We start from the raw sequence: 25,368 nt of genomic DNA on the forward strand, positions 1-25,368 counted from the left end.
CAACTAAATAGGAATTTCAACCCTTCCTTTCTCATGGGTGACTCAGGTAACTGTCTAAGGATGGAAAGTAATAGTTGTATTTCTTCTTTTATCTGTGAGATTCCTAGTCCTTCCCAATGTGTACTTTCACAATGTGGTCTTTTCCTTGCAGGGCATCCAGTATTTATGTTCACTCCAAGACCTGAATTTATATTATAACAACATCCCTTCATTAGTGGAGGTGTCCCGCCTACAGCCTTTACCCTTCCTCAAAGAACTAGATTTGAGACTCAATCCTGTTGTCAGGAAAGATACAGATTATAGACTCTTTGCTGTGTACACGCTACAAACTCTGGAGAAACTGGGTGAGACCTCCCTCCCCTGTTTTTTGCCTCAAAAGCTTACTTTAAACCAGCTGCCTCCACCTTTTGGATGTTGACCCAGAGTGTGCACTGGCAGGATATATTTGTTTATTAGTCAATATTTATGTAACTCTTTTGTGTTGGCAGGATGTATGAGTCCTTTTATTGTTTATTGAATGACAATCTATGATTCTATCAGTTACTTCCAGCTTTAGTTTTCTTCAGTTGATGGTTTCACCACCACTTCCTCCCCAACAAAAAGTTTCCAGGTTGAGATTTATTTTTCTAGGTGCCCCAACTATGCAACTGTATTAGTAATAGAAAATGAATACAACTCTCTGGGGCTTAGTTAGCAAGGAAAGATAAATATTCCTTCAAATGAGCTACTCTGTTTTTCTTTATAATTTTATTGTTGAACTTCAAAATTATATGCCTGAGGAAAGTTATTGTAAGGAAACTAAATAAAGTCTTTCAGAAATGGTGTAACTTTCAGACTTAAGATTAGGCCATTTGGATTGTTTGCTATCCAAGCTCTGCTTTTCATGCAGAGGTGGCAGTTGTTGCTATGGTATCCTGGTAGTCTCCATTTGTTACTACTCGTGACACCATAATAGCATTATTTTGTAACCCATCTCTAACAAAAGATGAGAGTGATCTCTTTTTTTTTTTACTCTGTGAATATGATTTTCTGACCTACTATTGTTTACTCCAAAAAAGAAACATGTTCAAACCATGGTTTTTGCCTCCAGATGACCGAGCTGTACGAGAAAGTGAGAGAAAAGCTGCCAAGCTGCATTTTAGTCAGTTGGGCAACAGTGAAAATTTTCTTTTAGAGGTGGAAAAATGGTAAGAAGATTCTTTACAAAAATTTTTTTGTTTGGTTCTGGACAGAGAGTGCTTAGCTTTCTCCATTTTCCAGCAGAAATCTTTACAAATTGTAGGAATCCTCATATCAGAAATGAAAGTATCTTTTCAACATATTGAGATTTATCTGGGATGAGAATCTGATCCTCAGTGGGAACATACTTGCTTTCTTGAGTTATTGGGTTTCTTTGGATATAAGTTTTGTAAATTTTCTCTAAAGTTGTTGTTCAAAGTTTTAGACCAGGGTACTATGAGACTACTTAGCATTGCCATAAATGGTTACCAACTCTTTCTTGGTAGAGTTATAAATCAGTACATAGTCTTTTCCTATTGAATTAGGAGGATTACATTATCATGGGCAGGGTCCTTAGAGGTAAATTTGTTATAAAGGATGGTAAGGAAAGCATTTTTCTACAAAACCAAAAGTAAACAGACCTTGAAGCTCTGAAGTATCTGAATGGTAGATTTTTCTATCTTTTACCAAAATCCAGTCAAAATAAGGTACTCTATCTTCTACCACAAATCTGATGCTTTAAATAAAAAGTTGCTTTATTATTTTTGAAAAATAGAAGTTCATTAAAAAATAATTTAAATAATACAGAAAAGTATGGGGAAAAAGTCAATATCACCTCATATTCTGCTACCAAGTTAACTACTAGTAATGTTTGATACATCCCTCCAGACATCTGTGTACCTATACACACATAGATGAGCCTATTAGTATTTTTTTCTGATAGTAAAAGTAATGTGTGCTTATTGTTGAGAATATGAAAAGTACAGAACAAAAACATAAGGAATTAGCAACTCATAACCCCACTACCCAGAAATAAACATTATCTTATGGTAAATATCCTCTTAGTCTTAGGTATATGTATGTGTGTGTGTTTTGTTGTGTGTGTTTATAGAACAATATATAACATTATGTTATAAATAAATATATATTTATAATAAAATAATAAACATATGGTATTTATAGTAATTTGCTTCCTATACATACTAGTTTTAATTTGTTAAGATATCAAAATATCCGCATAACAGTAAATGTTATTTCCCAGAATGTTTTTTGTTTACTTCTTTATTGTCTTTCCCATCCAGTAGAACATAAGCTCCATGAGAACAGGGACCTTGCTTGTCTTGTTTACTGGAGTATTCCTAGAGCCTAGAACAATGTCTGGCACATATAAGGTGCTAAGACATAATTTGTTGAACTTATTTACAAAACAGAAACAGACTCACAGACACAGAAAACAAACTTATGGTTACCACAGGAGGAAGGGGATGAGAAGGGATAAATTGGCATATCAAGACTTGCAGATACTAACTACTATATATAAAATAGATAAACAACAAGTTTATACTGTATAGCACAGGGAACTATATTCAATATCTTGTAGTAACCTAAATGGAAAAGAATATGAAAACAAATATATGTATGTATATGTATGACTGAAAGCTTATGCTGTACATCAGAAATTGATACAACATTGTAAACTGACTATACTTCAATTTGAAAAAATTCCTAAACCAACCAAACAAAAAAGAAATAATTTGTTGAATGATAAATGAATGAAGTCAGTGCCTTTTGGTCTGGGATCCTTCTCTTTTCTGGTGACTTTGCCTATTTCTGCTCTGATCCATTATACATTTATAATGTAGCCCTTAGAGAATATCGGTAGTTCCCTATTTTTTTTAAGTCCCTATTTTATAAAGTCAAGTTTATTGAGGTTAATTTACATAAAGTAAAATTCATCCTGCTGTAGAAAGAAATGGAATGTTTCTTTAAAAATTATTTGTATATGTAGTTTGTAAATTAATTCCTATTTTAAATGCATTGGGGCACCTTGTTTTACTATAGAAATACAGAGATGAGTTAATGTATAACTGAATACATTTACTAGTAAGGCAGATAATTAGCACCACTACATTTCTATTTGTTGCCTTATAGTGATTGCAAAAACAAGTAAAATGTTTCTCAAGTGCCCAATATTAACATTAATCCCATATAAGCTCTCCAACCTTGAGTAAGCCTGTCTGAGTTCCAGGTCCTCCAGTCTATAAAATGGAAGGAATAGACTAATAGGGGAGCTTTTGTGATTAAATGAAATGGTAGATGTAAAGTGCCTGGCTTATAGTCTGGGCTGTCTGTACTTACTGTATTTCCCAATCTGTACTTCCTTTATCTTACTGTACTACATCAATCAAGTGCAAACACTTGCCTTTCTTGTGTGTTTTTCTAACAAATGTCTATAGTTTTCTCCATTATAATTCCTGGAAGCAGAACCTTCCTTTCCGTGTCCTATGAGTTTTTTTAATTCAAAAGAAAATACTATTTTATAATATAAAACATTATTCCCTCAATAATCCAGACCTAAGTTTGTGTAAAGAAAACAGAGTGTGTAAGTTCTGAATTTTCTGGCTTTCATACTTTAAAGGCTGAACTATAGTGTCTTTATCTCTCATTATTCCCAATGAAAATATTATGGCTTTAAAAAAAGCTTTAGCTGAAATACTTGAGAAAATAATATGTTCTAAAACATTTGAAAAAAAGTCTTCCCACCCAGAAATAATGATTTCTAAATAGTGTTTACTGGTTATCTCAGAAGCTTCTTTTGAGTTTTAAGTAAATTATTCGATGTGGCAGCTCTAGGGAGAAGACAATGAAAAATTGTGTAACAAATGAGAGCTCTGCCTCAAAAGTCAACACTGATGTTGATAACAGGATTGAAACCGGTAAGTTTCCTTCTCTGATCACAAAATGATTAAAACATTAGTTGTTTCTATTTTCATGCCAATCTTGGGTGGGATGAAGACAAAATAGTTGAGTAATAACACAGATTTGAAGAAGCACAAGATTTACTGGCTTGTGTTTTCCCTCCTTTCTCTCACTGCCAGAAGGGCCCTATTTATTGAGCAAGCCTAAGCCAGAATCCCGTCAAAGTGCACAAGCTGTACTCAGAGACTACAGTTTCATTTATACCACTTTACATCATTAATACATCCTGAAAATTGCATTGCCAGCCCCCACAGAATTCGTTAGCCAGACTCAGGACTCATCTGCCTCAATGCAGCTCACACCCTTGGCTTTCTGGACTTCACCTTGAACCTTTGCAGCTGCAGAATCTCTTGTGTTTGTGTTATATTCTTGGGGATTGTTGCCTGTAAGCACTGTTGGTAATCCATTGTGATCAGTGGTTATGCCACTTAATGGCCATGCCATAGGCCAGGAGAAAGCTTTCCACTAGACAAATTGCATGCATTGCCCTTATGGATTAAGTTGGCATTCATTAGATGAGCTTTTACTCTAGAAACTTCCTTCTATGTTAAGGCCTGTGTCCCTTTGAAGTGTCTGTTGAATTATATATAAACTCTAAAAATTAATCCTTAAAATCCCAGCAATAACTAATAGATTGACTGTGTAGTTTAGATATTAAGTGTTTTCAGTTTGTAACATACAGTATTTTATTTTCCTGACTTCTTATCTGTCCATGTGGACATTAATTGACAAGTTATTTTCATAGCATTTCATAGTAAAATAAGTCATAGTGAGGTATGGTTTTTATTTTCCTTCCTTGGCAGTCTCAGCACACAAAAGTCATGGACCATGGATTGCTTTATTTCATTTTAAATAGCATTTTTTAATATTTCAAAATTGATGAAACTCTATTGTAATAATTTTGGAAAATACTGAGAACTGTGAAGAACAGCATTTTAATCACTCATTAGCCTGTCCCCTAAAGAGAATTCCAGTTAATTTGGTATACAGCTTTCCTGTCTTTTTTCTAGGTACAAGCATTTATATATCCATTTCCAGAAAGACAAAGATACATTAAAGTATAATTTGACTGCCTCTTTTTGTATGAGCTGAATTAAAACTTTATTTATGTCATATTATGTCATTATCACACACAAAAATTCATTCCATGAATTAAAATGTTTAAAGGGCACAATTTCTACTGAGAACAGATTGCTTTACTAGACACAGGTCCCATTTCAAAAGGTTCTTGGAAGCTCCAGCTGTTGCCAGCAAATTTTTAATATAAAATTTATTTTGCTACTTTGAAATGTTGAAGTGCTTTGCTTTCCACTGAAAACTGTTTGTGCTAGATCCCTGGGGAGTGTTGCCTGTAAGCACTGTTGGTAATCCAGTATGACTAAAGTCGTTACACCATGTTAATGGTCATGTCACAAGCTAGGAGAAAACTTTCTGGAAAATAGTTCCCACCAGCTCAGTTGTTCAAAACAGTGCTTTCCCACCAATCATTTAGGATAGCAGGGAAATGCCACTGTGTTGGATCCTCATCCTAGTCTCCTAACCACATAAACTTTGACTCCTTCAAAGGTCCCACTCTCTTTTCCCATACCCCTAAAACAAGCATACCTAGGCTATGTCTTCAGTCTCTTTTCTTTCTCTACTCTTTGCCCTATTCATCTCATCTATTTCCACAGCTTACTGTATTTCCTCTGTGTAGATGACTCTTAAGTATGTTGGTGTAGCTTTGATAATCTGTACCAGTCTCTCTGCACCAATCCTCCATTTCTGTTAACATACACTTGGAATCACCTGAATCATTTGCAGCATGATCAGGAAAATGAAATAAACCAACTATTAACATACACTTGGAATTACCACTGGGTAATTTTCCAGCCCCTCAAGCTAAACATGTTAAAAAACCAAACAAACTCCTTTCCTCCAGCCCTAAACAGCTCTTAGGGTTTCATTAGTGTTATCATCACTTTCCCATTATTCATGCTCAGAACCAGAGTGGGGTTTGATGCTGCCCTCCCCTAGAGTCCAGCTGAATGTTCATACCCTATAGTATGATTCACAATTAACAAGCGTTCTTTTCCCTTTCCTAAAAGTCTCTTAATAGCTATCATTAAGCATGCTTAATAGCTATCATTTACTGTGTATAAACACTGGGCCAGGCCCTGTGCATTATCCCACTTAATCCTCACAACTCCTTCAAGGTGTTTATAATTATCCTTGTTTTACATATGAGGAAACTGAAACCTAAAGAGGTGAAATAACTTACTCTAGTTATATAGTAAGTGACAGAGCTGGGTTGCAAACTCTGGTCCATCGGTCATCAGAGTCCTCTTAAAAACTACACCATGCTGCCTCTCAGTCTTCCTTCAGTTCATGTTGCACTTTCCTGTCAGATTAATTCTCTTAAAACTCAGCTGTGATAATTATACCTGTCTGCTCAAAAACTTCCATTCCATGGCTCCTACTCATCTACTAAAGTAAGACTCCTTAATCTGACACACAAGGCTCCTCTATACTCTGCTGACAGTTTCTCTCTTCAACCTACCCTGAAACCTTATCTCCTATTTCTCAACTAAAATGTCCAATTTTTCAGTCAAACCAAACCACTCCCTCCTCCTCAAATAGTTCTTCCTTTCTCCCTCCTCTGCCCCTGAACTAATGCTGTCCCATCTGCTTGGAATGCTTGAATCAAAATCCTACGCTTTCTTTATAACCCAACTCAAAGTCCATCATTTCAGTGAAACTTCTTTGGTTCCACAACCAAAATTTTTTTTCCTATTTTTGTAAACTCACATAACTTATCTTCTGGTACATATACTCTGGAAATAGAAAATGCTGCCATTCCCTGAATCATTTGCAGCATGATCAGAAAAATGAAAAAAACATGAAAGAGCCAAGGAACACAATTCCAGGCAGTGCATATGAAAATGTCAAATGAATGCAGAGCAATAGTATTCCTCAAACTCAGGGTTATGGACTCCTAGTCCAGGAATATATCTTAGAGGTCCACAAGCAGTGTGAGACCCTTTAATTTTGTGTTTTTGTTTGATGCAGTTATGAATAATATTTTTGAAATGTAAAAGAAAAAATATCCTTCTGGAATATTGGTCTGCTATTTTAAAAACAGACTATTTTTTAGAGCAGTTTTAGATTCGCAGCACAGGAAGTAGAGTTCTGCCTCAACACATGCCCAGCCTCTCCCATGACCAACATCAGGCATCAGAGTGGTACTTTGGTTACAATCGATGAAACTACATTGACACAACATTATTGCCCAAAGTCCTTAGTTTGCATAAGGGCTCATTCTTGGTGTTGTACATTCTATGAGTTTGACAAATGTATAATGACACATATCTGCCATTTTAGTATGATACAGAATAGTTTCACTGCCCTAAACTCTCTGCTCACCTAGTCATCCCTTCCTCCCTTTTACCCCTGGCAACCACTGATCTTTTTACCATCTTCATATTTTTGTTTTGTTTGTTTTTTTCCAAAAACTTTTTATTGTGGGAAAATACACATAGAATTACCATCATAACTATTTTTAAGCGTACAGCTCAGTGATATTAAATGCATTCATAACACTGTGCAACCATCAACACCATCCATCTCTGAACTATACCCCTTAAATGATAATTTCCCATTTTTCTCTCCCTGCAGCCCCTGACAACCACCATTCTGTTTTCTGCCTCTATGATTTTGACTGCTCTAAAATGTCATATAAGTATTTGTCTTTTTGTGACTAACTTATTTCACTTAGCATAATGTCCTCAAAGTTCATCCATGTTGTAGCATATGTCAGAATTTCCTTCCTTTTTAAGAGTAAATAATATTCCATTGTATGTATATATCACATCTTACTTATCCATTCATTTGTTGATGGACACATGGGTTGCTCCCATGTTTTAGCTACTGTGAATAATGCTGCTATGAACATGGGTGTACAAATATCTCTTCAAGACTCTATTTTCACTTCTTTGGGGTATATACCTGGAAGTGGAATTACTGGATCATATGGTAATTTTATTTTTGATTTTTTTCAGCAACTGCCATACTGTTGTCCATAGCAGCTGTACCATTTTATATCCCCACCCAGAGTGTACAGGAGTTCTGATTTCTCCACATCCTTACCAACACTTGTTATTTTCTATTTTTCTTTTGATAGTAGCCATCCTAATGTGTGTGGAGTGGTGTCTCGTATTTTTAATTTGTATTTCCCTAATGATCACTGATGTTGAGTATTTTTTGTATGCTTATTGACGATTTGTATATCATCTTTTGGAGAAATGTCTGTTCATGCCCTTTGCCCACTTTTGAATCAGGTTGTTTGGTTTTTGTCATGGAGTTTTAGAAGTTCTCTATATATTCTAGATATTAACCCCTTGTCAGATATATGATTTGCAAATATTTTCTCCCATTCTGTGGGTTGCTTTGCTACTCTATGGATGTTGTTTTTAGATGCACAAAATTCTTAAGTTTTCATGAAGTTCAGTTTGTCTATTTTTTCTTTCATTACTTTGCCTTTGGTGTCATATTGCCAAATACAGTGTCATGAAGCATTTTCCCTGTTTCCTTCTAATAATTTTATAGTGTAAGGTCTTACATTTATGTCTTTGATCCATTCTGAGTTAGTTTTTGTGTATGTGTTAGGTAAGGGTCCAACTTCATTCTTTTGCATTAGGGGTGAGGGATGGGTAACTGCTACTTTGCTAAAAACAGAAATTAATCAAAGTTAACCCTAATTTACCTTCCAAGCCTTCCCCCAGAAGTTGCAAGCCTTTAATAGACTCCAGAATTCCAAAATAGTTATCAGGCAGAATTCTCCCAGTCCCGTGGTTGCCTAGGTGGGAGAGAGATGCAGTGTGCTTCCTTCTCTGCCATCTTCCCTTGTCTCCATAGTTTTGCCTTTTCCCGAATGTCATATAGTTGGAATCATACAGTATGTAGCCTTTTCAGATTGGCTTCTTTTGCTTGGTAATATACATTTATGTTTCCTACATATCTTTTCATGGCTTGATAGCTACTTTTTAAGTGCTGAATAATATTCCATTTTCTGGATGTAGTACAATTTATTTATCCATTCACCTACTGAAGAACACCATGGATGCTTCCAACTTTTGGCAGTTATGAAAAAAGCTGCTGTAAACATCCGTGTGCAGATGTTTGTGTGAACATAAGCTTTCAACTCCTTTGGGTAAATACCAAGTATTTAGTTTTGTAAGAAACTGCCAAACTGTCACCTAATATAATCTGCTTTTAAGAATATCTTTTTATACACTGAGTTTCTTAAATTGAAGTTCCTCAAACTGGATTCATATTATCAGAGTGTATGAGAATATTGAGCTTGAGAAACACTGATGTGGATGGTATATGCTATAGAAGCTCCGAGTGTGCTTGTAGCAAATTGAGAAAGGTTTTGTGGCAGATATGGAAACAAGGCCTTTGGCCTTTAAAGCCTGGGGTAAACTGAGATGGCCTGAAAGGTGGAGGAGGGCATTAAGATTGACAGGATTTGTGTGAACAGCTGTGTGAGAGTGGTAATGAGCATAGCAGGTAATGGAGGCAGTTGAGTGATGATGTGTTTTGGGTAGAAAGTTTGTGTTGGGTAGAAGGTAGAAGGTCAGATTATTGGAAAGCAATGAATGCCTTACTACAGATAATTTATATTTATCAGGTTGGTGTATGCATGTAGTACACTTATACTCCTCTGAGTTGAAAGGGGTTCTGCTCACTCTTTTAGCCAATTCCTTTTTCCTTTAAATAGAATCACACCTAAAATATACTAGTCTACTGTATATTTTATTTTAAAATAGCAAAGACAGATTCACCACAGTCACACTCAATGGCTCATTCCTTTGTCTAGCAGATACGTCAATGTCTTCTGTATACCTCATTGAATTCCATCCCATTCCCAACTCTTGATCCTTTTCTTCTCTTGGTTTAGCCATGATGGTGTTTTAATTGGATAAAAATCAGGCTTGGAATATCAGAGAACTCCCCAAATGGTTGCTTAAACAAGATAGACGTTCACTTCTCTCTGTTATAGAAATCCAGATGTTAGCAACCTAGGATTATCATTGGGCGTTCTAAGAAGTGAATAATGGATATGGTGGGGGGAAACTGGCAATCTCTGCCACAATGGATTTGAGAGTAATTCAGCAAACAAGTGTATATCTACTGGACAGATCCTGTGTTAGAGGCTAGGCATATAGGGAAATGACACAATAGTGTCAAATATTCAGATACTCCCAATCCAGAGAGATTTATCATAGTTGATTAGGTTATAAGTCAGGCTGAGACATACGTTTGACTATGGTAGAGGGGGGAGGATATAGCTCAGTGGTAGAGTGTATGCTTAACATGCATGAGGACCTGGGTTCATTCCCCAGTACCTCTACTGAAAAACTAAAATAAATAAACCTAATTACCTCCCCTGCAAAAAACAAAAACAAAAACAAAACAACACTATCGGAGAGAAGCAATAGCAGTTAGTGCTGACTGGGGACTGGGAAAAGTCTTCACAAAAGAGGAGACAAGTTAAGTTGGGTATTCAGACAGAATTCAGTGGGCATTGTTGGGCATTCAATATATAGATAACAGAAGCAGCAAAAACAGGTGTGACAGATTAGGAAACTGGCTCAGCTTGTGGCTGAAGCTAAGGCGACTGACTAAAGCCAAGTTGCTAAGGGCCTCTTTATTAAACATTTTCACTTTATTCTCTTGAAAATGGGTAACAAAGATGTTTTAGGTGGGAACATGATTAAATGTGTGATTTAGAGAGATAACTCAAGCTTGATTTAGTTAAATGGGCAGCACCTAGAGGAAGTAGTCCAAGTGGGAAATAATGAGGACCTGTCCTGGCATAGGGCAATCATAGCAGTGTGAATGTAAATGAAGAGGTACATATTGATTAAATCCTTGAGGATATGAGAAGAAAACTTGGAGGTGAAACATTAAATGTTTTTACTTGCTAGGGAGTCTAAAACTTCAAAGAGTTGAATTTGGATAAAATACACATCAAATATTTAAGGGGGAAAAAAATACAAGGTTACTAAAGTTATAGGCAGTCTGTAAATGGTAGGGGAAAAACTATCAATTTCCTTTCATTGTTATCATATCTACAATGGTTATCATATGTTAATATTTCAAAAGTCAGGGACTAAGTTGTTTTCATTGGGGATTAGCAACTTAAAGGAAATGGCAAATCCTCATTTATTTTGAAGACTGGTGCTAGACCAGTTATTTCCGGTCTTAAAAATTTAGCTCAGTGGAATCTAGGGTATAAAATGTTTTTTAGAGATAAACATCGAAAGGAAGGAGAGGAAGGAGGGTTGAGCAGAGCGAGAGCTCTAGAGCAAGGACTGCCCCTCAGAATGTCCCATACCAGGCTAAAATGTCTGGGCCACATTCAGTCACTTGATGTGGACTGCCTCTGGAAGGGCATGACATAGGAGGTAGTTCTTTATACCCAAGACAGACTCTGAAGAGCAAATCAAGTCCTTTCTTGAAAGGGATCTGGGCAATGCATCTCTGTTTCAACCTCAGATGGATTGCAAGTTTTTTGGCCAAATGTATGAAGCAGGGCCTCATCCAGCTAAGATTATTGGTAACTGAAGTAGCCAACTGTCAGTTCTGTGCCACCTATACAGCATTATAAAGCCACTTCTCTGTCATTACAAATATCAAACAATTTTCAGTGGTAAAAAGATAATAAATTATGGTCTTATCATACTGGTTATATGGGTGTAAAAACCAGGACCGTTCAGCATCACTAGCCATCAGGGAAATGCAAATCAAAACCACGAGGAAGATACCATTTTACACCTACCAGGATAGCTAGGATTCAAAAGGACAGATAATAAGGGATGGCAAGGATGTGGGGAAATTCAAACTCTCATACATTTCTGGTGGGAAAATAAAATGGTATAGCTTCTTTGGAAGATGATTTGGCAGTTCCTCAAAAAGTTAGAGTTACCATTTGACCCAGCAATTCCACTCCTAGTTACATACCCAAGAAAAATGAAAAAATATGTCCACACAAAGACTTGTACAGGAATGAAAGCAGCATTATCCATAGTAACCAAAAAGTCTATCAACTTATGAATGGAGAAACAAAATATGGCATATCTGTATAAGGCATATTATTCAGCCTGAAAAGGATTAACATACTGATACATGCTACAATATATATCTTAAAAAAAATTTTTTTGGCGGGGAGAGGCAATCAGGTTTGTTTATTTATTTATTTATTTATTTATTTCAAATGGAAGGACTGGGAATTGAATCCAGGACCTCGTGCATTCTAGGCACACACTCTACCACTGAGCTATGCCTTCCCCCTTGCTACAATATATATCTTGAAAATATTATACTAATTGACAAAAACCAGACACAAAAGGCCAATCATTGTATTATTTCATCTACATGAAATGTCCAGAATAGGCAAATCCATAAGGTCAGAAAGTTTTTTTTTTATTTTTTGATAGAAGTATAGTTGATTTACAATGTTGTGTTAGTTTCAGGTGTATAGCAAAGTGATGCGGTTCAGAAAGTGTATTGATGTTTGCCAGAGGCTGATGGGGAGGAAAGAATTGAGAGTGACAGCTAATTTTGTTCATCTGAGGATGATGAAAATACAAGGTGGTAATGGCTGTACAACTTTGTAATACATTAAAATTTACTGAATTGTATACTGTAAAAAGGTGACTTATATGGCATGTGCATTATGTCTCAATTAAAATGAAGATTTCCCCCTCCAAAAAAAGTGATTCTATAAAACTTAGTAAATTGGTTGACATTTGAGATGAGTGAGAAAGAGTCAAAGAACAAGTTTCTATCTTGAGGGATTGGGTTAATAGTAATGCTAGTATTAAGATGCAGGTTAGGGGTGGTAGGGGTGGTAGGGGTGGTAGGAGGTAGGGGCCACAAGCACAGGTAGGCCTGGAAGCTTGGTTTAGAAAATACTGACTTTTTATTTGTCTGTGGGGCATTCTTTGGGGGTAAGTTCAAAAAACTTAAGTCTGGACATGAAAAGACAGATCAGAGTTAAGAGATTTAGATTTAGGTTCATCCAGATTTTGGTGATAGCTGAAACCAAAGAGAAGGTATGACAGCTTTTAAAAAAGAGTTTGGACCTTGGGAGATTTGTTTGAACCAAGAGGTAGGTTGAAAGAAAAAGAACTTGTGAATCTAGAAGCCAGCATTAACAGAATAGTAGGAAAACCAGGATGGAGCAGAGTCTTGGACACCTGGGAAGTTTAAGTGTTATTCTGTAGGAAAAGAGTAAGAAGAGCCGTGAACCAAAGTAACAGCTTGTTAACCATTCTAATTTTCTACTAAGAATCAGGTTAAAAACAGCAATTTCTGCTTCACCTTGTTTTTCTTCTGTGTTACTAATGCAAAGGAATCAGAGAACATAAACTTTAAGAGCTTATGTCACTTTGAGAAAAACAGTTCTGCCGACTATAATGGTAGAAGAACATCTTGTACTGAAGTAGTAGGACATTTCACTCCCAGAAGGCAGCTCAGAAGTAAGAAGCATTTTAAAGCCCCAAATAGACTGAGGGGCTGGATTTTCAAAAGGCTAGCTTTATTCTCACTCTGTATTCTCAGTTGCCCTGCTTTCTAGTAGCTTTCTATTGCCAGAGCCTGCACATGGGAACTGGCAGAAGAGCACATTGTTTGACTAAGGCCCAAATTTTCAGAACTATCTTAATTCTTACACAATCCTACTAGAGAAAAAAACCTCCCTAAAAAAAAACCTCTTATTTTTATCCATGGGTCCCTCAGAAGACCCCAAATCCCAGAATTCTACAATTAATAAGTATTGATCAAGAATGTATAAAAACTTTTGTACAAATATTACAATCTAAGAGAAATCCTAACTGGCTCTTCTTGATGACAGTTTCCAGGGTGGCCAGGACTAGGATATAAAAGTTTTTCTTTTTCCTTTCTGTTATGGAAATGACAGGCCAGCCAAGAAACAAGCACCACTTGGAGGGTTGGAGTACTCAGATTTATTACGCCGGCGGGCTCAGAGGGGCTTCTGCTCCGAAGCTCTGAGCACCTCCAAGACGTGCACATGAGGTTTTATAGGGTTAATTACAAGTATGGGGCTATTAGCCAATAAGGTTCAAACAACAAAAAGCAAGGAATCAGTACACTGGAGCTTATCAATTTGGAACAGATCACGTTACTGACACTTGTTGAGCTTGGATTTACGAGTTAACTTGTTAGCCCAGTAAACTGACACTAAACTTTAGATTTACAAGTTAGCCCGGCAGAACTTATATCAGTAAACCGACACTTATCACACTTAGATTTGTGACTGAGCTCGTTAGCCCAATAGACTGACACTAAACTTCAGATTTATGAGTTAGCCCAGCAGAACTCAGATCAGTAATCCGACACTTGTTGCACTTAGATTTGTGACTTAGCTTGTTAGCCCAGCTGGGCTTTTCCTTCACATTTCTATTTATAAAGTTGTTTCTCTAATCATAGGGAAAAAAAATACTGGCAGACCTAAGTATTTAGCATTCTTCTCTATAAAATAGGTCCTGATGAGTCTTTTTCGTTTTACAAATGAGGAAATCAAGGCAGAAAGAAGCTGGTTTGAAGGGATGAATCACTGCAGACTGCTGATTAAAGCCCTGGAGATGCCTAAGGCTAGGAGTCTATTTCCAGCCATCTCCTCCTGTAGCTAGAAATTGTTGAATTGGTGTCAAAGTTCATTATATATTTATTTTGGAAATGTGCAAAAGATTTACCTCCTTAATTTCTCTTGAGCACTTCATAATTTATGAAGCCATTTCATATCTATTATCTTGTTCTAACCTCACCTCAATTCTAAGAGATAGACTGTTTAGATTTGATCATCACTGTTTTACAAATAGAGAGATTGAGAGAGGTTAAACAATTTGCCCAAGTTGACATGGTTTCCAAGTGGTGGCATCAGAACTAGCCCTCAATCTTGTGACTTCCCTTCTAGTATCTTTCCATAAGACATGTTGCCTTTAAAGACTGGTCAGTACATCATTATATGCCTTTTCTTTTAATACAGACTCAAACAAAGGACTTTTTATTCCCTTCCCTAATCGGGAAATAAAGGATTCCCTAACAAGTACTTCTGCAACCCAGGGCAACATTATACCAGATCAGAAACTAGATGCTTTCCCACTGGGGACACAGGTAATATATTCACTTTCCTGCTCATCTGTTGGCTAGTCAGTGATTAATGCTCACAATCTAGTGGACTCTAAATTATTTGTGAAGGTCTAAGACGACTTGTTTGATAAAGGCATGTTAGATCCTTTAAAAATAAAGGGCAAGACAGGATGCAGAGGACCTTCTCCATTAATTTCAGTCTCCCCATTCCCTCTCCCCAACTACCTGACCAAATGTAGTATATTTATGCATATAACTTTAGCACATTTTCCAGGCATTTTGGCCCTCAAACAGGGGTGCAACTAGTTTGGCTGGCTTTAAAATTTCTCCTCTCTACCCAATGTCTCCATCTCCTGTTAACTGGCTTCTTTTAATTTTCTACCTCTGCCTTTTAATTACTGAATCTAACATCTCAAAGGTGGCTTTTCCAGTATATCCTCTTCATTGAAACATAAAAAGAGAGACGTTAAGGGGTAAAGATGGCATAGAAGTTGCAGTCAGTGAAGAGGTAGAGATCATGCAGGATAGGGGAAGAATTAAAAATAAGATTTTAGAGAAAAAATTGGTGGGAGTCCATTACTTATTTATATGAATGCATATGATGCAGGAAGCAGAATTGATTACTTTATATTCAACTTCTCCTTTTGTCTACATTTTCTTTGATAAATTATGAGCAATAAAATTGCTGAAAATAGCCAGAAGGAGAAAGAAAAGGAGGGAAGACTGATTAATGCATAATTTGGATAATCAAGACTACAAGTGAAAAGATAGTAAGATTTCTTTTCAGGTGATTTATAACTTTTATTTTATAAAAAGACAGTTTAGCATTTAGTTGGGGTTTTTTGTTTGTTTTTGGAGATTCTACTTGGGTAATTTAGAAACTGTTTCAATTACCATTAAAAAATCTTGGTATTGTTTTAAAGGAAATGGAGACAAAGTATAGTCTATAGTTAATGGTAAATAGCACATTTTGGATTTAAAAAACCTTCTTTGAAATTACTACTTGAAGTGAGAGAAAAAAGGAAATTGAATAGCTTGCTATATATCCTCTTAGTTTATGAAATAGGAAGTAAGATTTTTTTTCTCTGTATAACTACCAAAAAGATACTAAATACTTGAAGATGATTCTTAAAAAAGCAAACTCTAGATGGCTGTCTACCTTATAACAATCCTTGCTTAATTATGCCTTAGATTAATTTTCAGCCTATTAAAAAGTCTCAGTAGCTCCTATGGTTGATACTAGCTTTACCAGTGTTAAATTAAGTATGGGGGTTCTTTAAACAGAAATAAGCTGAAAAAGGTGGTACCATCTAATTTATGTGCTAAGCTGTCTAAAAGAAAATACAATATTTCACTGCTTGGTGTGTCCTTTACCATCTAAGGACACTTTGTCTTTTCAGCGTGTCTCCTTACCTGCTCCAGAGCAACTCTGGAATCTCTTTGTATTGTGGCTATTTTAAAATAGGCTTAAATCTGGACCTTTACTTTAAGGTCTGTTTCCCTAGTTTTCAAGGATGGACTTGCTTACTGATGGGAAAGTATTTTGAACCCCTCTGATCTAGTAAACTCATGTCTGAATACACATTGGCTCCCTTGTCCTATCTTTCAAACTTTTTTTAGATACAGGAAGTGGCAAGAAGAGAGAAGCCAAGTGACAATCACCAAGAAGATGGTAAATATTTTGTTCACAGTATTTTTCTCTACACTAATCAGAGAAATCTAGATGTGAGGGTATTTGGGAGAAGATGGAGCTGTCTGGGGCATGTAGTCCTGGAGCACTACATGATGAATTCTTTTCTGCTTGCTGAGTGGCTGCCCTGGATGCTTAGTGACCTGTGAGGCCTTTCTGGTTGAAGAGTGGATATTCTGACTTCCTTTGTTCTTAACTTCTTTGTATTGACTGACTAGTCCTTGTTTCTTTTTCTTACCTTTCTTGCCTTCTTTTGGATTTATTATGTTTTTATTCATCCATTTTTTGTTTCTGTTTCTATACTTTTGGTATTATTCCCAAAACTATAATATGTGTCCTTAACTTATTCAACTTTAAAATTAATCAATACCTTAACTCTTCTCTTGGATAATTCAAAGAACTTGAAGTACTTTACTCCTTTTAATCCCTCCTGATTTATGTATCTTTATTATTATGGATTTTAATTCTCTCTATATTTTTAAAAATCTCACAAGATACAATGTTCATTTGAATTTGTCCATGTACTTACCACTTTGCTCTTTACTTCTTTTTTTTTATCCCAGACTTCCCTTCTGAAATAATTTTCCTCTAGTCTATTGTACATTTTTTAAAATTTCCTTTAGTGTGGGTCTGCTGGTGATGAACTCTTTCAGTTTTTGTTTGTCTGAAAATGCCCTTGCTTCGCTATTATTCTTTTTTTTTTTTCACTATCATTCTTAAAGGAAATTTTGGCTAGGTATAAATTTCTATGTTGGCAGTTATTTCTTTCAGAATATTGAAAGTATTCCACTGTCTTCTATCTTCTGTTCTTGCCTTTGAGAAGTCAGCTAGAAGGTTGTCACTTCTGCAAGGATAATCTCTTTCTTACCCTCTGGCTGCTCTCAAGATTTTTGAATTATCTTTGATTTTCTGCAATTTCACTATGATGTGTAGACTTGTTTTTATTTATCCTGTTTGATATTTATTACACTTGAATCTGTGAATTGATCTCATTAGTTCTGGAAAGTGCTTTAAAAATTGTGTACCATTTTTTCTCTCTTGTTCTTCTGGAACTCTTGATTGAGTAAATGTATGTCAGAGATTTTCACTTTGTCCTCTTTGTCTTTTATTCTTTTATATTTTTCATCTTTTTTTTTGGTTTGATTTGCATTCTAGATAATTCCTTCTGACCCATCTTTAAATTTACTAACATTCTTTTCAGCTGTGTCTAATCAGCTGTTACATTTGCCTGTTGAATTCTTAATTTCAATAGTTTTATAAGTTTACTTTGATTCTTTCTCAAATCTGTTGGGTCACTTTTTATAAGCAGAAAATTTCCAGCTCTTTTTTATTTCTTTAAATATAATAAAAATAGCTGTCATATAGGCTGCATCTGTTAACTGCATAATCTGAGGTTTTGTGTGTCTGTGTTGTCTGGTTTTTTCTACTCATTCTCACCTGTATTGTCTCATTTCCTTTTTTGTTTGTTTTGGCTATTTGCTGGCTCTTGTATTTTAAAAACTACTTGTTGGAATGATTTAAAGTCTTATATGAAGGTATATTTTCAGATCAGATTTTCATTTGCTTCTACCAGGTGCCTAGGGCACTATCGGTTGGGGGATCACCTTAATCTAAGTTCAAGGCTTGAGGTTCCCTGAACCACCCAGGTGATACACAACAGCATTACCAGTGTATAAGGGAAGGGCTGGTTTACAGTTTACCTTACTCTGAAGATTGTATCCTGCTTAGGGGTCCATCATCTTAATGTGTGTGTGTATCGGGTGGAGGGCTGAGGGGAATGGATCCTGAACTTGGACTTCTATACCTTTCACCCTAAAACTCCTTAGGGTAAAAGTGACTTTTAAGTGCTAGACTCACCTGTATGAATTCTTGCTGTTTCCTAGATTTTGGCCTAGAAATTCCTCACTAGCTTGTTAGCTCTTTGATGCTTTTAAGAACTTATATCAACCCATTTTTTAAATATCTTCAACAAGAGGGGTAGTCTGAAATATCTAATCTCATTACTTGTTCTTAGATTCTTTTTGTTACAAAAAGATATTGTTCTAAAACCTTTCCCCCACTGTATATATTGGCTCTTGGTTGAAATATCGATATTCTTAACGGGTCCTATAGAGATAGAAGATAGTTGATTACACTTTTTAAAGTTAATGCGACTAACTCAGATATAGTATTTTTTGTTTCCTAAGGAAGCCCTTCAAGCATATGAATCTCTGAAAGCCCCAAAGAGCACAAAGACTTCTCTTTTTGTCTGGTGCTCTACATGTCCCACTCTGAGGCTTTCTGGAGATGACAGATACAGCTGTCTGAGAGAAATGCTTTATAGCTGGATTAGGGTTTTCATAGGTTTTGCATTTCCTACCATTTAATTGGCTTAGGATAGTGGTTCCCAATGTGTGAACCTAGATCCTCTAGGTGGGGTAGGAGTGGGATTAGCTTTATTGTGAGAAGACTGAAATCATAGACCTACCAACTATTGTCTATACACTGGATATGTAAGATCACAACTCTTATCATGTGGGGGTGCACCAAAATAGTGAAAATAATGTATAGAAAACTCTGACACTACAGTTTTAGAAGGAAATTCCTAGGGGATTAAGTTGACATGAAATTTATCTCCAGAATGTCACAGATTCTTTACTGTTTATACAGTGCCCAAGCATGTTTTGTTGTTGTTCCATGCAAGAGTCCTTTCATCACTTTATGCTACCCTTTATCAAAATTATAAATCATATCTTCCTAAGAATTTTTTATGGTAGACAAAGATATACTCAGTGAATGGGGGTACCCTAAGAAGAATTCTCATTGTATTTTGTTTCTCCCTGCCTTGGTGATGTTTAGAATTCAGACACTACTCGCCTCATCAGTCTACAGTTCGATCCCCAGAGAAGATGGTTAGAGAAGGGTACCGAATATCTTTTTTGGACAGTAAGTCTTCAGGTTCTTCTCCAGAAAAGGACATGATACCAAAACCTGATACTTACCAGCTTACCCATGATGTCTCAGTGGGTAAACGACTGGATGTTGGTGATTCTAGCCAGATTCATCCCTATCAGTTACCTTCAGATGTTTGTCTAGAAAATTATGATAGTCATTCTCAAAATCTATCCCTGCATGGAAGTCTTGGTAAAAGGCCTCAGAGAAGCAAGAACTACCAAGAATATAGCACAAAGCCTTCAAATAACGTGAAGGCCACCACATCCCATTCCTGTGGAGACTTACTGACTTCTCTGTCAAACCCTGACTCCAGCACTGGAAGGCTTTTGAAGCTTAGTTCAGGTAATAGCTTCTTTTCGGTTCATAGGTTTCTTTTATAGGCACGAAGATTGAAGTATAACTGGAAATTTTGGAATTAGCATTTCTTATATTGTAGTTCATGGTCACTAGTGGTCCACAGAACCTCCAGAAATCTGCAGGGTATGAGTTTAACATGATAGATATGTTAGAGAAAATTTGTAGAAATGCAAACTTCATAAGTATATGTTATTTTAGTTAAACAGCATCCTGAGACATATTTCTAGTAACATCTAGTCTTCTCTGGCCACAGTCACTTCTTTTCTGAGTTACATTTTCAGAAGAAGCTAGTTTCAGGGTAAGTATTGGAGACCACTCCACTTCAGTTATTTATTTATTTATTTATTCAGCAAAATATACTGAATACCTACTGTGTGCCAGATACTATTCTAGTTCTGCAAACAAAAATAATGTTCCGTGTATATTTTACTATAATAAAAAAGGTCCCTACTTTCATGGAACTTCTATTCTAAAGGGGTAAGACAGATTAAAAAAAAGTTATAAATATATATCAGCTTATGATAAGTGTTGTGAAGAAAAATAATATAAGGGTATAGAGAGTAATATGGAGGAGGTGCTGTTTCAGAGAGAATGGTCAGGGAAAGCTTCTCTGATTAGATGCCATAAAAGTAGAGACTTGAATGAAGTGAGAGTGTGAGCTGTGTGGATAACCGCGGAAAGAACATTTTAGACAGTGGAAATGGTAAGTGCAAATTTCCTGAGGCTGGGACATGCTTGGCATTTCAAGTAACAGTGAGGAGGACAGAGCTTATGCAGCAGAGTGAGCAAGGTGAAATGTATAGATAAATTCAGGTAGCCAGACATTTATTCTGGGTCAGATCAGAAGCTGTTGGAGAGTTTGTAGCAGAGGAGTGACATGATCTTAGTTGAAAATACACTGGCTGCTGGATTGAGAATAGACAATGGGGAGGAAAGATAGAAAAAATAGATAGAATACAGATAAGAGATGATGGTAGCTTGGACTAGAGAGACAGCAGTGGAGAGGGTGATAAATAGTCAGATTCTGAATATGTTCTGAAGATAACACTCCATGATTTGTTGGTGGTTTGAGGGTGAAGTGTGAGAGAATGGAGGTCAAGGATGATTCCTAAATTTCAAGTCTGAATAAATGGAAGAATGGAGTTACCATTTTCTCAAGTGGAAAAGAGTGTGAGGAACAGACTTTAGGGTAGATATCAAGAACTGATCTTAGACATCTTAAGTTTGAGTTGCCTATTGAAACTTCTCACAGATGCCAATTTTGATAATTAGAGGCATTAGTCTGGAGTTCAGGGAAGAAGGTAGGCCTGGGAATTCAAAGTGTATAAATGGCATTAAAACTGAGACTGGATGAAATCTCCCCTAGGGAGTGAATATAGATAGAAAGGAAATCCAAGGACTAATCTGAGCCCTCCAACAATTAGAAATCTAGTAGATGAAGACAAAACTATCACGGAGAGCAAGAAAGAGGCAGCCAGTAAGGTAGGAGAAAAAAAGCCAAGAGAGAGTGGTTTCCTGGAAGCCCAGTGAACAATATGTTTCAAGAAGGGAGTGATAAATACAGCATCAGATGTCTTTAACACTTCTGGGACAGAGTAGTGATCATGGTACTTGGCAACACAATGAGCAGGTTCAGGAGACGTGTGGTTAATAAAAGCCTTGCTGAGGTGAGTTCAAGAAAGATTTGAAGGAGAAGCAATAGAGGTACTGAATATATACAACCCCTTCAAGGAGTTCTGCAGTGAAGAGAAGCAAAGAAATGGAAGTATAGCTGGAAGGGGGCATGGAATCAAGGATATCATGGTGGAAATGATCCAGTAGAGGGAAAATTGATGATTCAGTATAGAAAAGGGAAAATTACAGGGGAAAAAAATTGAGGGTTAATCAAGAGGAGAAGGAATCCAGTCTACCAGTGGAGAGGTTGACCTTAGATAGAAGCACAGACAGCTGATCTGGTACAACAAGAAGGAAGACAGAGAATTTACAGATACAAATACAGATGGAATTGGTAGATTTAGTGGCATTATCATGTAAATGTTTTCTTTGATAGCTTCTGTTTTGCTCAGGGAAATAAAGAGATCGGCACCCGAGAGTGAGGAGGGAGAAGAAGATGTTGGAAGTTAGGGAAGAGAGATATGAAATAGTGATCTCAAAGAATAGAAGAGTAAATTGATAGGAGTAATGTATTAGGATAGCTGGGCACAGTTAAGATACTGGTTATGAATTTAAAGTGAAGATAGTAAAAGAGAGAGCATGTTGTTCTCCAGCCACTTCCCACTGCTCTGGTGTAGGCTTAGAGTATGTAGACAGTTGGATTTAACCAGAGTTGGGGTTTTGTTAGGTGGAGGGAGAGAGAAAGTATCCAGAGAGTTGAGGGTATATAAACTAGGGAGAGGTTATTATGACCCTTGGACTCCAGGCAGGGCAAGGATAGAAGTGAGACATAAGAGAGTTGAAGGGCAGGTTCATCTCCTGGCCTATTTCCTTCACAGATCTGTATGCCACAACCCATTTCAACAGTGACCCTTCTCTGCTGGTCAATGTAGAGCAACAATTATCTACCAGCCTTGGTGATGTAACACCAGCACATGGTTCTTTCCCAAACAACTCTGTCCTGGGAGACTCTCTGCGAACACTGCTGTTTCCTACTGGGACTTCAGAAAACAAAGAGAGTTTGACCAAGAGGTCATTAAGCCCATCAAGGAGAGGATTCAAACGGAAGGACAATATCCTTGCCACCCTGAATCCAAAGCATGGTTTCAGAGATGTTACAGGCAATGAGGCAAGTGTTGGCTTGTTTGTGCTTGTGCAAAAACACATCAGATATGAGACCACAATGGGGTTCTGTTTTGGGTGTGGTGGTTCTGATCAAGAGCAGTGGAAATTCAAAGGGATTTTTACAAGTCAGTGGATAATACTGCCAGGCCAAAGCCTGTGATTCTTCTGCTCTTAAGCAAGTCATTCTCCTTCTGCCACATTTCCTCATTTCTGTCTCAGGGAGAAGGGTCCCTAATCTACTTCCAGAGCATAAACATGGTGGGCAAGTACTTTGATAGTAAGAGGTCACAGATAGAGTTTACCACAGGAAGAAATGTAGAAGTTGCCAGGGGCTCAGGATTGACTGAAGAGTGATCTCTGTGGAATTGATGTTTATACTGTTACTGTGTTTACATATTTGCTTTGGCCACAAATGACTAACTTGCTTGGGACGTTTCTTCTAAAAGCATTGCTTTTCTGTTAAGAAATTAAAATTATTACAATTTTTTTCCCAAAGTAGCAGCAAACAGAAGATGAACTAGATTATCCAAGGGATTTTTAGTTGAGTGTTGGTTCAGAGAATGAACAACAAATCAAGAACCATTCCCACATATACAACTCATTTTATAAAATTGTAGTATAATAGTGTTATACAATAGAACTTCATTATTATTCAGTTCTTACACAGTAACTAAGTTTTGTCACTGCTTTTGCATACATCCCTCCATGGAGAATGCCTTCCACTCTCCTCTTATCTGTTTGAATACTAATTTTTCTCCAGGTCCTACTTTCATCATGAAGCTTTCTCATTAGTTAAAGGAATCATAGCTCTCAGGGCATTCTCTTCCCTTGAGCCCATAATTGTTTGTCATATAAATCATTTACCATTTATTCATTTACTGCCTGTATGACAGAAACATTATGCTATACACCAGAAATTGATATGACATTGTAAACTGACCATACTTCAATTGTAAAAAAAAAAAGCAAAAAAAAAATCATTTACTGCCTTCTGAGAAAACAGGGGATTTGGTCAAAAACAACTGTTTTCTACTCACTTACTTTTCAGTTGTCGGAAATCTTTTTGCACATTGGCATGGATTTATAAAGGTTTGTTTTGGTTTGGTTTGATTTTTGTTTTTTTGGTTGTTTATTTTTTTACCCTTTAAATACTTCCTATTCTATTTTCAAGATTTGGAGGTGGTTATAATTTTTGTGCACCAAAGAGGGCAGTCTTGTAATACTTTTGACTTTTGGGTCCCTTTTTGTTTTCCCTTTTCAACCACTATTTTTACAGACAAGAGCACTGGGTGTTAGTGTTTTTAAGGTGAAGGTACAGCATCACTTAGGATATTTGGGTGCTATATTAATAAGATATGTTCTAGGAAATTTTTTCACCTCTATTTAATGTTGTATTGTTAAAACAGCAATTAAAATATCAATGCACTTTTCTGGATTGTCTTAAAAATTCCTATTTCTTTTTTCCTGTTAGATACTATATTTCTTTATATGAAAAGTTATAAAAGAGCTGCTTGAATATAAATATAAAAGAAATACACTGTCAAGTTTGTAGAAAGGTATAAGTCAGAAAATTGCTAAAAAAAAAAAGCATTTTTAAAGTTATAAAAAATAATCCCATGACACACAAAATTAAACCAAACATGCATTTGTGATTAGAAAATTTATTTTTGACCAACTGACTTTAGAATCATAGACAAATTTTAAAAATTAATTTTTAAAATCGGGTTATTAGAAATTGAACCCAGGACATCATGCGTGCTAAGCATATGATCTACCACTGACCTATGTGCAGCCCCCAAAAAGTTATTTTTTTAAAAACCATGAGGCATAATTTGCTGAAAATTAAGGCTCACTCATAAAAAATAATAAAATTATTCCAAAGTTCATAATAACTCCAACTCTCACCACATTGTGACACATGAAAGAAAATGTGTAAAGACATATATAAGTTTCTAAGTTGCTCCATGATACTTGTACAGAATTACCAATACATGAAAAGCCAATATTTGTTTTTAACAGGATCTTCTAAAGTGGGCTTGTGGTATAACCATACTTTCTATGACTTTTCTTCTTAATCAGGTTGTTAACTTCTTAAAGGACCTCATCTTTTACTTCCTCATATGTTCATAGTCCTTACATAGAACTCTAAATGCACATAATCAGTGTTTAGTACAGATCTGTTGAATAAATGTTAATCACACTTGTAATGCTTTTCCCTATTAATCAGAGGCCACATGTGTGACTCAAGTCATAAATATCACTGTCTGGTGTTCTGCTTCACTGTTGTCAGATATGACAGCATTAGCTAGTTAATCAGCTATAGTTTTTATATCAAAAGAGCCAAAGATTGAGAAAATAAATTGGTTGTTTTTGATATATATCAGCTTTATTGAAGTCCCTTGAGACCCTACAGAAAAGATTGGTAGATAGATATGATGTATATGACTATATATTTAGTCATGTCTGAATGAATA

The 25,368-nt window shown here is 36.2% G+C and overlaps 1 protein-coding gene and 1 non-coding gene across 10 annotated transcripts in view; one reads left to right on the top strand and one right to left on the bottom strand.

Moving 5' to 3' along the window:
- Positions 1-25,368, top strand: part of LRRC36 (leucine rich repeat containing 36) — a 74,590-nt gene that overhangs the window by 13,306 nt on the left and 35,916 nt on the right. For 8 of the 9 annotated variants that reach the window (XR_012075717.1, XR_012075716.1, XM_006203689.3 and 5 more), the window contains exons 3-9: positions 152-344; positions 1,091-1,187; positions 3,847-3,935; positions 15,032-15,159; positions 16,756-16,807; positions 19,664-20,101; positions 22,609-22,898. Coding sequence is in view for 7 of the 9 variants with exons in the window: in XM_006203689.3 (XP_006203751.2) it covers positions 152-344; positions 1,091-1,187; positions 3,847-3,935; positions 15,032-15,159; positions 16,756-16,807; positions 19,664-20,101; positions 22,609-22,898 (1,287 nt within the window). In the remaining 2 variants the exon portion in view is untranslated. The remainder of the gene's footprint in view (positions 1-151; positions 345-1,090; positions 1,188-3,846; positions 3,936-15,031; positions 15,160-16,755; positions 16,808-19,663; positions 20,102-22,608; positions 22,899-25,368) is intronic. The other variant, XM_072967546.1, reaches the window with a different exon arrangement.
- On the bottom strand, positions 12,237-12,309 carry TRNAS-AGA (transfer RNA serine (anticodon AGA)). The gene has a single exon. It is a non-coding gene; the product is annotated as a tRNA-Ser (tRNA).

Source organism: Vicugna pacos, chromosome 9 (genome assembly GCF_048564905.1).
Source record: "Vicugna pacos chromosome 9, VicPac4, whole genome shotgun sequence".
Lineage (NCBI taxonomy): Eukaryota > Metazoa > Chordata > Mammalia > Artiodactyla > Camelidae > Vicugna > Vicugna pacos.